This window comes from Rhineura floridana, chromosome 1 (genome assembly GCF_030035675.1).
Source record: "Rhineura floridana isolate rRhiFlo1 chromosome 1, rRhiFlo1.hap2, whole genome shotgun sequence".
Taxonomy (NCBI): Eukaryota; Metazoa; Chordata; class Lepidosauria; order Squamata; family Rhineuridae; genus Rhineura; species Rhineura floridana.
The window spans coordinates 94,788,094-94,805,145 of NC_084480.1; the positions used below are offsets into that span (position 1 = coordinate 94,788,094).

The 17,052-nt window shown below is 38.3% G+C and overlaps 1 protein-coding gene across 7 annotated transcripts in view; it reads right to left on the reverse strand.

Moving 5' to 3' along the window:
• Window positions 1-17,052, reverse strand: part of AOPEP (aminopeptidase O (putative)) — a 303,566-nt gene that overhangs the window by 46,051 nt on the left and 240,463 nt on the right. For all 7 annotated transcript variants that reach the window (XM_061626523.1, XM_061626498.1, XM_061626526.1 and 4 more), the window contains one exon: window positions 5,995-6,111. In XM_061626523.1, the coding sequence (XP_061482507.1) occupies window positions 5,995-6,111 (117 nt within the window). The remainder of the gene's footprint in view (window positions 1-5,994; window positions 6,112-17,052) is intronic.

Sequence of the window (17,052 nt, forward strand, 5' to 3'; positions counted from 1 at the left end):
CCATCAGCCAGTACATTGTCCCTGCCTTTTATGAACTGGAAGTCCACTTGATAGTCTTGTAGGGCCCAGGACCACCTCTGCAGCATAGTGTTATGGTTTTTCATAGTCTGCAACCATAACAAGGCCCGATGATCCGTTGTTACCGTGAATCTTCGTCCCCACACGTATGGGCGCAACTTGTTCAGTCCCCACACGACCGCTAGGCACTCCTTTTGGACCGACAAATAGTTTTTCTCCCTCGGTGTCAGCTTGCGACTCAGATACGCCACTGGATGTCTGGTGCCTTCTCTCTCCTGCAGCAAGACGACTCCCAGCGCGAGGTCTGACGCATCTGTAGCCACGATGAATGGTTGCTCATAGTCTGGTGCTATTAATATGGGTCCTTGGCACAAGGCTTGCTTCAGCAGATCAAAAGCCTTCTGACATTCATTCGTCCATACCACACGCTCAGAACACTTTTTCTTTGTCAATTCATGCAAGGGGGTTGCTATTTCCCCAAAATTTTTCACAAACTTCCTATAAAAACCAGCCACACCTAGAAATGCCCTAACTTGTTTTTTGGTTAAGGGGATAGGCCACGCTTGTATTGCCTCCACCTTGCTCCATAAGGGGGTGATTTTCCCACTCCCCACCTTATGTCCTAAATAGTTTACTTCACTCACAACTTTCCCATTCACACGGTATGGCATAGATCTGATTGGGGCATGATCTCCAGTATCAATGGAATGTATAACTATACTGGTTCGGCCAGGTTTGTTGCTAAAGAGATTCCTATAGGTTTTCAAAACTCTCAGAATCTCTTCTTTTACTTCCTCCTTCACCTCCTCTGACCATTCCAATTGATCTACCCCTCCTTTGTCTTTGCTTTCTTGTACTAAATCTGGAAGTTCAGGCCCACTTCCCTCAGGGAATAAGGTAACTTGCAACACCTTTGCATCCCTGGTATGGTAAGGCTTTAACATATTTACATGAACCACTTTGCTTTTGTTTAATTGGTCTGTGGTGATTACATACGTCACTGTGTCAAGCCTTTCTCTGATGGTATATGGTCCTTCCCAGTTAGCCTGTAATTTGTCATGTTTCCTGGGTATGAACGCCATAACCATATCTCCCACATCATACACACGTTCCCTGGCTGTTCTGTCATACCAATAACTTTGCTTCTGCTGTGCTTGACTCAAATTCTTTTTCACTACTTCCATCATTGATGTTAATTTATTGCGGAATTCCAATACAAAATCTACTACAGATGTTTTGTGCTCTCCCAGGGTTCCTTCCCATGAATTTTTTAACAGTTCCAAAGGTCCCCTCACTTTTCTAGTGAACATCAGTTCAAAGGGTGAGAAGCCTGTTGACTCCTGAGGGACTTCTCTGTATGCAAATAAGAAGCATCCCAAACGTTCATCCCAGTCTTGTGGGTGATCTTGAACATAGCTTCTTATCATGCCCTTCAAAACGCCATTGAATCTCTAAGTTAGCCCATTAGTGGCGGGATGGTAAGTAGTGGTCTTTAGATGTTTTAGACCACAACATTTCCACATACATTGCATCACTTCTCCCATGAATACACTACCTTGATCCATCAGCACTTCATGAGAGAAACCCAGCCTCATAAAGATTTTTAATAAAGCCTCTGCCACCACAGGGGCTTCTACAGATCTTAGTGCTTCTGCGTCTGGGTACCTGGTGGCAAAATCCACCACCACCAATAGATATTTCTTGCCATGCCTTGTGGGTTTGGAAAAAGGGCCCACCAAATCTATTCCCACTCTATAAAAGGGTTGTCCAATTATAGAAAGGGGCTTTAAGGGTGCCTTAGTCTTTACTCCACTTTTTCCCACCTTTTGGCATATACCACAAGATAGACAATGTTGTTTTACATCTTTGGAGATGTTTGACCAATAATAGTGTGCAGCCAATTATTTATTTATTTATTTATTTTGTTTAATTTATATACCGCCCGAAGCCCGAAGGCTCTCTGGGCGGTGTACAAAAAGATAAAAACAAGCACAATATATAAATACAATAAATACAATAAATAATAATAATAATAAAAAACAAACAATAACGAACCAAACAACATCCAAAATACGGAAATGCTGTTTAAAATACACTTTAAAATGCCTGGGAGTATAAAACGGTTTTCACATGGCGCCGAAAAGATAGTAGCGTCGGCGCCAGGCGCACCTCATCAGGGAGACTGTTCCACAGTTCGGGGGCCACTACTGAAAAGGCCCTGGTTCTAGTCATCACCCTCCGAGCCTCTCGATGGGATGGAACTCGGAGGAGGGCCTTAGATGTTGAGCGTAGTGTATGGATAGGTTCATATTGGGAGAGGCGTTCCACCAGGTATTGCGGTGGACCAATCTCCTCTTGGTCTTTTTTATTCCCAGATGTCCTGCACATGGGACATCGTGGGCTACCTCTAGCAATCTGGTTCTGTATTTGCTAGGTACTATCAATTGCTTCACTGGTTCACATTCATCCTTTCTCTCAGCAGGCATCCACAGTCTATATAAAATCCCATTCTCACACACAACTTGATTCCTCAGTTTGTCAGTGAAAGGAATCTGTTGGGTCAGGGCTTGTTCCTTTATTTGATTCAAACTGGTATCCTTATTCAGTTCTTCTCTGAAATGCTCTGTCTCTTCCCCAGAGACCAGTTGATACAGTTTGTCTCCTTCAGCAGGCCTGCCAAGGGTTGCTATGGGGACCTGAAGCTCGCAAACAGATTCCACCCTGTTTCCTTCAGCCCCCCTTAACATGGCTTCTGTTTCTCTGCCAAGTTGCTGTCTGGTCACCACATATATTTTCCCTTGTGCCCCCATAACATCTCTTCCCAGTATCACTGGTTCTTGTTGTTGGGCATTAATGCCTACTTTATATCTGCCCTCTCGGCCTCTCCACGCCATTTTCACCAGGGCCACAGGCAAGCTTTCTGGTTGACCCCTCACTCCTTGGATAGTCACCGTTTCCTGAGGTAATATTTCTTCAGATTTTATTAAATCTGGCCTCAGTAACGTCTGAGCGGCACCAGTGTCAAGCAATGCCCAATAATTTGCCCCTTGTACACTCACTTCCTCTCTCAGACTTGAATCAAGGTCTGTTACTTCTGTCCAGTTTATCTGGCAGAACTGAACCTTTTTTGTGGTTAAATCTTTTGGTTCTATTTTTACTGCCCTTGCCTGAGCAGGATTACTAATGGGGTTGGCAACCTCACATTGAAAACGTAGGTGCCCAGGTCTACCACATTTGTAGCATAATTTCTCCTCTGTTTTAGGGTACACAGATCCACTCTGGGGTGTCCTGTGCCCTTCAGATTTTACTGGAGGACTCACTCGCTGTGGCACCACATCCTTTCTGCCACCATTATATGGTCTGGGTTTAAACTCTCTTGATGTTTTCCCCACCCAGCCAGTTCTGTTGGAGGCGAAGTGATCCGCCATCTCTGCGGCCTCCTGCACCGATGTAGGGGAACGGTCTTTGACAAGGAGCCTTATTTCTGGTGGTAACTGATGGAATAATTGATCCAGTATCATGAGGCTTTTCACCTCTTCCACTGACTGAGCTTTGGCACTACTCATCCACTTTCCAAATATATCCATCAACTTTGCTCCCAGTTCCACAAAAGACCTCCCTGCTTGGATCTGACAGTTTCGGAATAATTTTCTAAAGTAGTCAGGTCCCAATCTGAACCTTTTGTATACTGTCTCTTTAAGCTCAGCATAGGTGACGGGCTTGTCTGAGGGGAAATATTGGTATACCTCAGCCAATTCCCCTTTAATCAGGTTTGATAAATATTGCATATATTTATCCTCTGGTAGCTCCCACAATTGAGCTGCTTTTTCAAAAGTGCTGAGGTAAATCTGTGGATCTTGTCCAGGCTCAAACACTGCAAAGTCTTTTGGTGTAACTTTTATTTTTGTTTCATTTCTGTCCTTTCTTGTTTCATCAGAATGAAACCTCTCCCTTTCAAACTTTAACTTTTCCACCTGTAATTCAGCATCCACTCTCATTCTCTCAAATTCCAACTCCCTCTGTTTTTTCTTCTCTGCACCTTCCATCCTCAATCTCTCAGTTTCCAACTCCCTCTGTTTTTCCTTCTCTTCCATTTCAAAGACCCTCTGCTTGTCTTTTTCCTCAGCCTCCCTCCTCAATCTCTCAGTTTCCAACTCCCTCTGTTTTTCCTTCTCTGCACCTTCCATCCTCAATCTCTCAGTTTCCAACTCATGCTCCCATCTTAACTTCTCTCTCAAGTACTCTATATAAGCGGGATTGCTTGAGTATCCTTCTGGGGTCTCTTCCCTGACAGGTTGTTTTTGCTGGGCAGTTGCAAATCCTATAAGTGCTACCCTCAATTCATCTACCCCTTTACCCTTGTGAGGTAAATTGAATGTTATGCACTTCTCCACCAGCTCCTCTCTTTTCATTTTTATATATTCAGCCATGGTCACTCACTCTTTGCCACACACTCTTTGCCAGTCACTCTCACAAGTAATCTTGTTTTGCTATTTCTGTTTGCCACACCACTGTTAGGGATTCTCTAGTATTCGTATCTGGATTCTCTGTTGTTCGTATCCCACCGCTGTGCTACCACCACATGTGACGCCCCTCCCTGGCTCTCCCTGTCAGGTTCCTACCTGCTCGTGGTTACTGCCTGTCACTAGGCACCACCAGGGACTCCACCAGTCCGGACTGTCCTTTTTTATGGTTTCTCTCCCCGCTCTAGCACAGATCTCAACAGATCCCCCTGCTAGGCAGCACCACCAGTCACGTCCTATAACCAGTATTCCCAGAGACTCTGCCTGAGTCTCTCTATCAGGTTACCTCTGTGACTGAGTGCTTAAGCTGTCGCACTCCCTTTGTATCAATGCAGATAATTTTGGTTTGCTCTGAATACTTGTGGTGTTATTCTTCCCTTCCCCGCTGCCACCATTTGTCACTCTTCAGCCTTGGTATTTACCTTACCCTCCCTTCTGGTCTGTGAAACCCCAGCCAAGGATCAGGCCTTTGGTAAACCAAAAGTATTTATTAAATAACAAAGATAACAAGATTACTTTAAAAGGCACTTAAGCATATGGTTTCATCTATTCCTGAGGTACTAGTCTTAGTATTAATCCGAACTCCACACTCTCCTCTCATAAACCCACCAAAACAACCCACTAACATCCACCTCACATCCACCTTCCACCCAGATTTACCTGTCATCCTTCCATTTATACTGTCAGCCATTTTAAACATTCAGCCAATCATCCAGCATTCTACTGCCCATTCACTCCCCCCTCCTCTTTCATTCCACTTACCATGTATCTCCTATACAAACAGCACTTACCATATATACACTAATAGAGGAACATCACAGAGACCTTTGAATAAAAAGTGGCTAAGTTCTCCTCTTTTTTCTAGGCAGAAAAGTTCCTCAAAGATCTAGTTGCCACAAACCACTGATCGCATTTGCACAGTATCTGTTATAGTTACAATGCGTGCTGGATAAGAAACAATTGTTGCTTAGAACTCATATTTGAAACAGTACTTTAATTTCTCATAAATGCTCAATCTAATATTTGTGAATAAAAATTCTTGATCTTGGCTGAACACAAGAAATAAGAAATTTTACAACTGGACAAATATGAGCAGGTAGAAGGCACTGAAATCCAATATATGACACTTCTTTTTATCTTCTCCAGATGTATATTTTCATACTCAAAGACACAGTACTGGGATGTGACTTGGCTGTACCAGCCAAACTATGGAAACATACATTGACATGCATGCTTTATTACAAACAAATGTTTATTAGAAACATAGTTATGTAGCTAAGAGCAGTAAATGCAATCAATGCTCTGCCCGTACTGCCTTCAGGATAGATTTAGACTTTTTTTCATTTATTTTTTAAAAATCAGAATAATCCTTGATCTAACATAATGGTTGTATTCCCCCATTATTGCCTTATTTGCCAGGTTTATGAGCTCACTATGTCTGTAACTGGATTACCTCTGCATCCTGCTCACGGAGGTGGTAAGTTCTCTGTAAGCACTCCAACATTTTTGAACATAATGTCTTCTTTTCCAAGAGACACTCCAGAAGTAAGACCAGCTGGTCTGGGGAAAGCTAGAAGAAAATAAATAGCTTGTGAGTTGTTTTTTTTAAACATTGCTTAGTATATAATTTGACTAAAACAGACTAGACAGTAAGTAGTCTGAGATAACCTGTGTAATTATATCATGTGCTTGACATACAGGAACAGTATATTCTGCTTCATTACTGAAAAGTCTTACATTGTCTATATTCCAAAAGGCTCTTTCCAAGAGGCTAATCAAGACTTATTTGCCATGGCTTCTCGTTCTATATTTAGATTAGATCAAAACCACATTTATCTTAATGAAATGTTTTTACGAGTTTAGTGGGCTCCAAGCTTTATGGAATACATATGCTATTCTGATAGCGGCAGAAACAAGAGCATAGTTACAATGCATCAGTTCCAGGAGGCCCAGACACATATAAACTTACAGAGGGCTGTCAGTTTTATGATATGAAGGATTTGTCTGTATCCCTGGGAAACACAAACAAACTAGGTAGCAAACAAAAACATACTGTGATGGTACATTTCTAATGCAAAGTTATCCAAGTCTCCTTTCAGCTGTATAGTATTTGATGAAATGTGTGTGCACATATGTCACTTGCATCTTTAACAGTGCATATTTACTCAGAATCAAGTCCCACTGTGTTCAGTGAGGCTGACTCCCACATAAGTGTGCAAAGGACTGGAGCAATCATAAATTTGCAGAAGAAAAGAGCTAAGAATTTTAATTACAGGTAATCTGAGGAAAAAAGTCTGTAGGGCTTTGAGTGCATCGAGTGCTTAAGTGTTTTTACTGGATTTAAAAATAAATAATTCATTGAAAACCAAGATACTAATGCATGTCATCTACCAGAAAATATCCATTTAATTTGGAAATTCTGCATCCTGAATGTCCTGTAAAGGTTTTCTTATTTACTTTTTACATCATAAAAATAAAATATAAAAAATATAAAAAATATGTAGAAATAAGCTTGTGCATGCAAAACAGAAGCACAGTGTTACTTAGTAATCCCACTTCATCACATCTGAAGACCAACTATTGAAATGCTTCCTGTTCTCCTTGTGTGGTGATTTTACCAACTACACCCATACTTGCTATTATATTTTATCAGGATCAAATTCCAACAAAGAAAGAACACTGACTTTATATGAAAATATAGATTGACCATTAAAATTGGCACTTAAAATCAAGACTGTATAGATAAGGCACTTTAAAATCCTAACCATTAAAGCTTAATGAAACATGCAAAACAACAAATCTAAACTTAAGGCCTACTTTCCAGATTCTTGGCATATCCCTGTCTGGCTTGCAATCCTAACCACGTTATGATTTTCATTATTGGTGTGCCTTGTGAGAGCACCCTTAAAAAGAAAAAAAAGAATAAAGCTAGGAGCTAATTATTCTAGACATTTTGGTTACTCAAACATCCCAAACTGTGTAGATTAAGCTAATTTGCAACAGAAATGCTACAGAAAACTCCCTATATGACCAATATTTGAGAGAAAGGATTGTTTTCTCTTTTCATTTGGTTTGGTTCCCCCCTCACCAGTTTGTTTTCATTTAACTATGAGTCTCTTGTGTATTAACAAGCCATGAAGACTAGCTTCTAAAATTCAGGTACTGTAAACAGAAATTTCTCATTGCTTTTGTAGACTGCAATTATGTCCTGATACTTCATACTTTGTAAGTCTCTTTAAAACTAAGAGCTGAAATGCCATAAATGGGGACAGGATTGTAGAATGAGCTGTAAACTTTGAGTCGCTGAATGGCCTCTCAAAAGGCCAATTTATGCAACTACTTCAGTTTATCAGCTGACTGAGAAACCTAGTCCTAGCCAACTTCCAGCTTCTTCAGTCTCGGCTGAGCTTGTTGCATGTGCGACTATGCATTTTATTAAGCTTACTGGTGCCAAAAAGCAAATTAAATGCATGGTGGTGCATGAACATGACCAGCTTGGCATGGACTAAAATAATTGGTCTCAGCACAAGTTATTTTACAAGTTGCTAAGAGCCAAAATGGTCATGTGAAAATGACCTTGCTCCTATAGCACTTGTGTGATGATACCTGTTGATAATATGCTTGTAATTAAAATATATATTTTACATATATCTGTACACAGATACACACGTGCATGTTTAAAGCTCCAACCCTCACCACAAGGCAAGCTCTGCTAAACTCAGTGGATGTTATTTCCATGTAACCATGCTAGGGATTAGAAGCAAGCTACACGTTTCTTTGAAATCAGAAATATGACTATAAAAAAACAAAACAAAAAAGTTTGTTAAAAGCAGTAATATTTTAAACAAAGGTTTCTATGCCACCCAGAAGTTTACTTTACCTAGCATTTAACACAAGGGTGTGCCCATCATATGTACAACTCTTGTCATCCCTGACCATTGGCCATGCTAGATGTTGCTGATGGGAGTTGTCCATAACATCTGTGTTGGCTTCTCCTGGTTAAGCAGATAGCGCAAGACTAACTATTTCAAGGGAGTGGGAAACCTAAACTAAAACTAAGAAACAGGGAAGACGTCTGAGAAATTAATGTCTTGGCAAAGGAATTATCTCTGAATGTAGATTGAATTTCAAATGTTGCACAACACCATCTAATAAATGTCACTTCTAAAGGAAACAGCACCAAAGATTCAGAAATTGAAGGTTAGTTGCAGTGTCTTTTGAAATGTATCTTTGGCATCGACCTTAACGTTATATATACAAGGAGTTATTGTTTAAAAGAAAGTTCATTAAAAACCTAGCTTTGGCCAAGGAAAGCAAAGAAATATAGAAGCAAGGTAACCACGTCCTTGCTTTACCTCACTGAGCCTCATATAGTTGTGTATTATACAGCTTTTGGCTTTGAACAACTGTAAAAAACTGGAAAAAGAGTAGAGAAAAGTAAGAACTGGCTACTTTACATATATGCCCTTCACTGACTCCCTGATTCTGAATTTTATGTTAAAGGTAAATACCAACAGATCTGTAACTCAAGTAATATTAATGGACATATAGTAGCTAACAACTTTAATAAAAGGAAAATGCCTGATTATACGTCTTTGTAGTTTATACTTACTCCAGGTTTGAACTTGTATGAAAATGAAGAAAAGGCAGCAAAGGCAACTATCTTATACTCACTTAAATGGGAGTAAGTGGAACCTATACCTGAGTGGACATATATCAGATAGCACCAAATATATCACTGAAAAATGTTCGCATTAAAATGTGTTTCTTTAATTCCTCTGCATATGAACTACATTGTTGTGCATATGAGACATACAGAAGATTAAACCCACAGTTTTCCCCCAAGGTATTTTAATGAGTTCAAGAAACTTCTAGTACTTGAGGACAAACACGGTCTGTTTTCATATAAGGTACATCTGTAACATTCTCAAGATACTCTCACACACAAGTCATGCTACATGTGAATATTCTTAGTGCAGAAGAAAATGCAAAAAACAAAGCAAATCACTATACATTTTATATTCACATTATAGACTTAATCTCAACAAGCCAATTAAAGCCTCACATTAGGAAAACTCTCTAGCAGTTTACCTGATGGTTAATATGTGACAAGCTTTTCACGTTTCAGCTTTTTCCATCGACACATTATATTTGTTTATGTGACCAAACAGTTCCATGCATGACAGTTGATCTGCAACAGCAGTTTCAACCAACTGTAACTACCATGTGACATGTATCTTCAGTATCCATACTAGAATAACTTGTTATCCTACTACTTTCTTGTCACTAACATACACTATTCTCAGCTGTTTGCTTATGTTTTCCAAAAGTCAACAATACCATTTGAAAGTGCCTTTTGGGCAGAATGCCACAATTTTGAAATCATTTACATCAGAGTACTCCCATCACAAAAAGCAACACAAGTTGTTTGCTGTCAGCACTCAAAGTGGGATGGTTACATTTCAAATTAGGCCAGACTCAAATTTTAGAACTGTTGAAAACTAGTGGGATAATTGTAGGCCTACCTGAAAAGAAATGGGGTACCGTTCCACCCAACATCAAACTTTGTCTGCTGTGGAAGATTAAAAGTCTTGGAAGCCCATGGCTCCACATAACAACTCTGAAAGCATTACTGTACTGTACAAGTGAGCTTCCTCACTGAGTTTGTTGAAAATTACACACACACAATGGGTTGGATCAAGACTTTGCTTTCACTGGTAGTATTCCACTCAGGGGACACTCAAACCATCCCACCACAAGCAAAGGGGGGGATGAGGTAAGTTTTGCTGATTGGCCCCTCCCCCTGTAGTTCCAGAGTGTTGAGGATCTGACAGCAGAATCCCTCTGCTGATTCAAAAGATTTCCATGGATGGAAGATGCCTTTTTGCCTGCATAAAGAAGGCAAGTCCAGATCCAATCCATTGGGAATATATATTGTGCTAAGCTGCTTCTGATATATAAACTAAGGAGGAATTACTTGTGCCCTTGGAACCTTTATGTATGGAAAGTATTGGTACAAGCCTAGACTAACTGAACAGGATATATACAATGGACATTTTCGAGAGCTTTCTATAAAATTTAACAAACAAACCAAGTTAAAAAGAACAGACACATGGGTGATAAAAATACAGCAACCTCTGCTGATATGAAATGTGTTTTACTGAGACACAATGTGAAGCAGAGACATCTAAACCTAACCCTTCTTTATCTCATAAAAAATAAAGTTATTTTCTCACGATTGTGCCAAATGTTCTTTTAAGTAGGAGTATTAGAGAGAGGAAATAAATTATTATGCTGTGACTGAGCACATTGAAGTATCTTGTAATGCTCCAAAGAGAAGCACCATTTGCCAGTTAAAAAGCCATTTCTCGTGAAATGGTAGCTCTTATTAGACTTTCTGGTGTTTAAAGTTGAATAAACCTATAACTGCAACTACGAAGGTTTTAAATCTTTGTTACTGTGTTATAGACAACACATACTGGTGTGCTTCTCTGCAGGAGCATGTACACTTACTGCTTTTTGAAGATGCAGTCAAATGAAAAAGAATAAGCACAACAGCAGACAGTTCCTCAGCAGCTTACGCATAGACTTAGATTCTCCAAACACAGAAGCTGAGTTTATGAAACTACTTGGCAAGAAACAAGATGTGCATCTTAGTAATTTATCGTATCTGATAACAAGCAAAGATTTAAAATGCCAACAATATCGTTCTTTATTTTGACATAAAATGCTGAACTGCCAACTGTTTTGAGAAGGTTTCGGCAAACCAAGCACAAGATTTTTAAAAAATGCATTCTCTGACAATTTCCCTGGCTCCTTCTCTCCCAATAACTTGAAAAAGTACAGTGAAAACCAATCTTGCCTCTTCCCAAGCTCTCACTGCCTTCTACAAGGTCATTGGCCTCTCATCCCAGAAGACCACCCACCCTAAAAGAGACTATTTGTCAACCCCTGTATTAGCATAACATAATAAATGCCAGGTCCACAATTTATACTAGAAAAAAATGTCATTGAAACATTTGACTACTGACCTTCCACAGCCATAAAAATGTGACACAGATAAATGCACTTGAGCATCCAACAGCATGACTACTTGCACTGCGCCCCTAAGCCAAGACACAAATCACTAAAGGAATACAGCTGGTATGCTGAATATCCCATTTGCTACAGCCTGTACTTGAATGAAGTCATTGAAAGCCTCCTCAAAGGGAAATGTGCCCTGGACTAATGCAGCAACCAATTGACGGTGGCGTGATTTCTATTATTACTCCATTATCACACTGGGATCTGTGCCTAAATGAGCATACTTCCTCCCTGATGCCATTTCCTTTTATCCTGGCTGTAGTCTAAAAGCGGATCAATGGTAGTAATACATATGATGTCACTTCAATTTACAGCTACTGCCTCCCTCTCCTACATCTACAGATAGATCAATCCTTCCCAAAAATGGTTAAGAAATGCACGAGGAGTCAATTCTCCCAGAAATGGGTTCTCTGCTATATTTGAACATGTTATTGTGGCAAGGAACTGTTTATACTGACTGAAAACAGCAGTTGGGTGTGGGGAGAGAAGTTTTTTTTAAAAAAAATCACTACTGTGTACTGGAGAATGCTGGCTAAAAACCCAACACAAACAAGTCCCAAAACAGAATTAGAGAATTTGACCTTTGAATGTTACAAAGGGAAGTCTTCTACTTTCAGAGACACAACAGAATCAAACATATTTTTCCTGCTTGAAAGGGTGTTTGTGTAAAATGCTTTCTCAGTAATTTTTTTTTTTACAAGATTTCCCAAAGTAAAACAGAACACACTCCTACCATTCTCTTTTAAAAGAACAGCTTTGATAGTGAATGGCTCCCTTTAGACAGAGCTTCCTCATTAAATACAAATAAAAAAGTGGTATTATTGGTGCAAAAAAAGGTTTATAGATTCAGGATATCTCTCATAGCCTATACTCTCAGTCAAAACCAAAAAGAATAAAAGGGAGACTGTTTAGACACTTTACTCATTAACTCTTCGTTAATTTGCCTTCAGGGTTATTTTCTGATGGCTACAATTAAACTAAAATTCCTAAAACAATTGCTTCTCTTCACAAGGATGGAAAGGAACACGAATTATTACGAATAATTCAAAGCAGCATTTCTTATTAAACAGCAAACACATTTAGAAAGACCTTGTCACGTTATACTCAATTGATATTCCTGAATGCTATTGTTTTCATATATGCTCCTTTCTTTCCAATGAATGCAAGCATTTCTCCTTCATGGACAAACAAATGCTCATTCTAACCAACATGTGACTTTAATAAAAATACCCACAAAACCAGCTGCAAATAAGCATATTGATGCACTGTAGTTAACAGATTTAAATACTGGAGAAACTAATCTGGAGTTGAACTAGGACATATCCAGAAAGAAGTCTGGAGCTGAATATTTGACTTTCAGTGGCTCTACTCTACCCATTTATTTATTTATTTATTGTATTTATACCTCATCCTTCCTCCAAGAAGCTCAGGTCAGTGTATAGTTACCTAATTTTGTCTTCACAAGAACCTTGCAAAGTAGGTTAATATAAAAGATTGCTTGCAAGGCCACCTAGTCTTTTTTTTAAAAAACACAAGGCTTAACTTGCCACTCTGACACTGTTTAAGTTAACACCTGCTCATACAAAAGAGAATTGGGAGAAGAGGAGTTTACACCGTGAATGAGCAGTCTAGTTAATGTATGTTTTACATTTGCATTACAAACCTACGGGTAGACTGAAATACAAGGTACCTTAAATGTTATATATGAAAATATTATTTGATAGCTGAGGAAGGATTCAAAACCCGATCTCCCTGATTCCAATCTCGTTCTGGTTTGTAATGCAGCCAAATGTTATATTTAATGCACAGTATGAAACAGTTTTCTAACTGACAACTGATGCGTTTGGAAATTTTAAAAATCTGTTTAAATTATAATGCTTGAATATAACTGGACAAATCTCACATCTCAGAATTACCAACATTTTTCTGTCAACTCTTACTAGCAATATTGTTTTCAATGTCTTATCTTAAGGCAAGTACAATAAAATGCAGGAGAAGAATGGAAGAGAAGAAAAAAACTAAAAATTAAAAACAAAAAAAGGATATGAAAGAAATGCACTAAAGATAGATTTATGACAGGAAGCTGTTGTGGCAAGTCACCTATATGTTGAGATGTCACAAACCTACATGAGGATGGAGGCACCCTATGGTGAGGCGATGCAATATATTTGCTTGGAACAGAACTGATAGTGTGCATGTGCCTAGACGTCCTTTGAATCCATGCCCTTTCTGCCTCCACAAAAATTGGTCAGTTAATATTAATCAGTTAATATTGAGGGATCCTAATGATTTAATCTAATTCATTTTCAGAACAATATTGAAAGATTAAACATTTCACTCTACAAATGGGAAACAATGCTGAGATTAATTCAGGTCCAGATCAGGTGCAACGGAGGGCAGGGCTTCAATACCTTTAATAGCGGGGATAGAAGGCACAGGTTTTACTACCCCTTCCCTGCTTAAATTGCATCTTTTATATAGCTATTAAAAGCAGAAAAGCTATGTTGTATGTCACATTTGGTCATTATCAAACACAGCTACATAGTAGAGCTGAGATTGAAACTAGGAGCTTCCCTCCACCAAATAAAGAAATCACTGCTTCTGCAAAAGAACCTGGAAGTCGAAACTAGGTCTGTGGTGAGGTCTAGGGCTCAAACAGAATTCTTGCAGAAAACCTGCCCCATGGTTGTTTGGGAGAAACCATGACACTTCAACAAATATTTTTAAGTTATAAGTTTTACAGTAGATGTGACAGAAATCTCATGATGTGTTAAGTTTGGGTTACTACTTACCAGGAAATTGTATCCTGAAAGTCAAGGTTAGTAGAATTAAATCAACTAGGCCTCTACTCAGTAAGTGTTTGAGGAGGCTGGTTTATGGCTAATACTGACCAGATAAACTTCAACAGGAAAAGTTCTTAGTTTTATGCAAAATATACTTCCAATAATTAACCTAATGGAGAGAAGATCTAAAGAAAAATCTGAAATCCACAATGCAATCTAAGTGCATTGAAATGTCATAAATGATTAAATTTATAAGATCTAAAAGTGTTGAGCTAGCAAAATGGAAACCAGGTGGCTTCTAAGCAGGTTTGGTCAGGTTTTATGGCATTTTTCCCCCAGCCCTAACATTCAAGAAGAAACATTTCATCAGAACTTTACCCTTGAGCGTAATAATTCCATTTTAGAGATAATAGACTCTATCCTAACCTCTAATGCCTGTGTTATACACATAGATTTTATGTTGATTGCCCTGTATATCACAAGCTGTCTATGTAGACACAGCCTTTATTATAAAAATAATTAAAGGATGTGAAGGAATTTTACTGAAGCTTGTAATAAGAAACAGAAGTTCTTGGTAGTCCTTTTTAGTGGAGCTGATGACATTTAAGTGAATTTGTGTAATAATATTACCATTTAATTAGAGGGGACAAATTGTATTACCATAGTTACCTCAAGCATTTGGACAAAATTTCTGTTACAAACCCATGTTTTTGAGGTTTAATAATTCATCGGTAAACATTTAATCCAGGGTGAAGTTTCCTAGACAAGAATTTGGCTGGACAGAGATGTGGTTTTGCTATTTTTTAAATGATTACAGTGCAAAGGACATTTTATATGTAGAAGATATACTGTAACAAAAAATAAGCTCTTTTCTTTAAACCTTTCAGATCCCTTAAGAAGTTAAAAATATTATTTAAAATACGAAGACTAGAAAAATACACTACCCCTGAATGACATATTTATGCTTATTTTGGGGGGGGGATCAATAAAGCCATGGATAGCTCACTGTGTGTATCTCTCATGTGTAATTACTTACAGTTATGTTATTTCACCTTAATTTGAAGAGTTGTTTATCCAGTCAGAAAAAAGCCTATACTGTATTGGACTAAGTAATTTATTTCAGCACCATCCCCTGCATTACAAGTAATACATATATTTTAAAAAATCATGTTCCTGTTTAAAGTAAAGGGAACAAGTCTATTCTTAGTGGATTCTCTTTAATGTTCCTCTCTCTTTAATACCTTCTTTCCCAGGTCTGCAACATTGGAAACTAGCTTCCATCATTTTACAGTGCAATACAGTGCATTTTTACAGTGCAATATCCTACTCATGTTTATTTGAAAGTGAGTCTTACTGTTCTCCCTAGTAAGAATGTTTTTAGATTGTGACCATCTTGTCCATGGTTCGTTTGCCATAATCTCAGGGCTAAATATGATGTGACAATAAATATACCTTTGCATCTAACCTGCAGGTTTTTAAAAATGCATATTAACATCAGCTGGAGGGGGTCGAGAATTATCAGGATCACAGCAGCAATGGAAAGTTTAACCCTTTCTTCCCATGCTTCATTCTTGAGAAAAATCTCTCCTTTGGTATTTGCTTTGGGGAGAAATCCCCCCAGAACTTAACATTAGAGAAAGGCTACTAAATCAACATCAGAAACCTCTGCCTAAGCCTCAGTTTTCATATAGTTTTAAAATATGCAACTGTTATGGAGCTCAGATCATATTATTGTCACCACTGTTGACTAAAAGACATAACCAGGTGTGAGATTCAACAAAACTGCACATTTTTTAAAACTCTTACAAATGGAACACTGTGGCAATTCACTTAAAAATTCATGAACTTTACTCCCCAATTATTTTCCTCCTCAAGAATGATCTAATATGCAGAAAATGTCCAGACGTTTGCCTTCCACTTCCATTCTGTGTCATTTTGGAGTCCATTCCAAATATTTTCCACTCTTGATTAATTCAGAAAATTTTATACAAAACAGAACATTAAAATTTAAGAGACCACCTTCTAAACTCATGTTAAACAGTAAGTTACCCATACCAATTAACTGCAGGAAATTCAATCAACTTGTGAGAAGCTGACTATTTTCATTATACAATAAGCCCTGCCCCTATTTATCTACTTTTTGTCTACCCCTCTTCATTACACCACTCATGTATATAACTGCTCATCATAACTCAATACACAAACATCAAAAATGCCTGTGAAGTTACAAACAGTTTAAAAATCTGTACAGTGATATAACATTGTATGTGTAATAATGGCTAACAATGTAATGTGTTTCAATAGTTATTTTTAAAACTTACTAATGAAAACTTTAAGAGAGGATATTTAGTAGAAATTGAATACATTCTGCATGGAGAACAAAAACATTGAATTTTATGGTACAAAATGCCAACTTTTCATATTAGGAATTTATGTCATGCACAACTGATGTTAAATCTACATGAAGCAGCATATCTGAAACCTGGTCTTAACATCAGCAGGTTTGAAGTGATCAGAATATTTTTCCTGTTTTCGTTTCTTTTTTTTAAAAAAATCACTTTATTTCACAGAGTGTACAGAAAACAGGATTTAGATTTAGAAAATGCATTCAAATATATTTTCATGGCTCTGGTAAAACAGGCTAG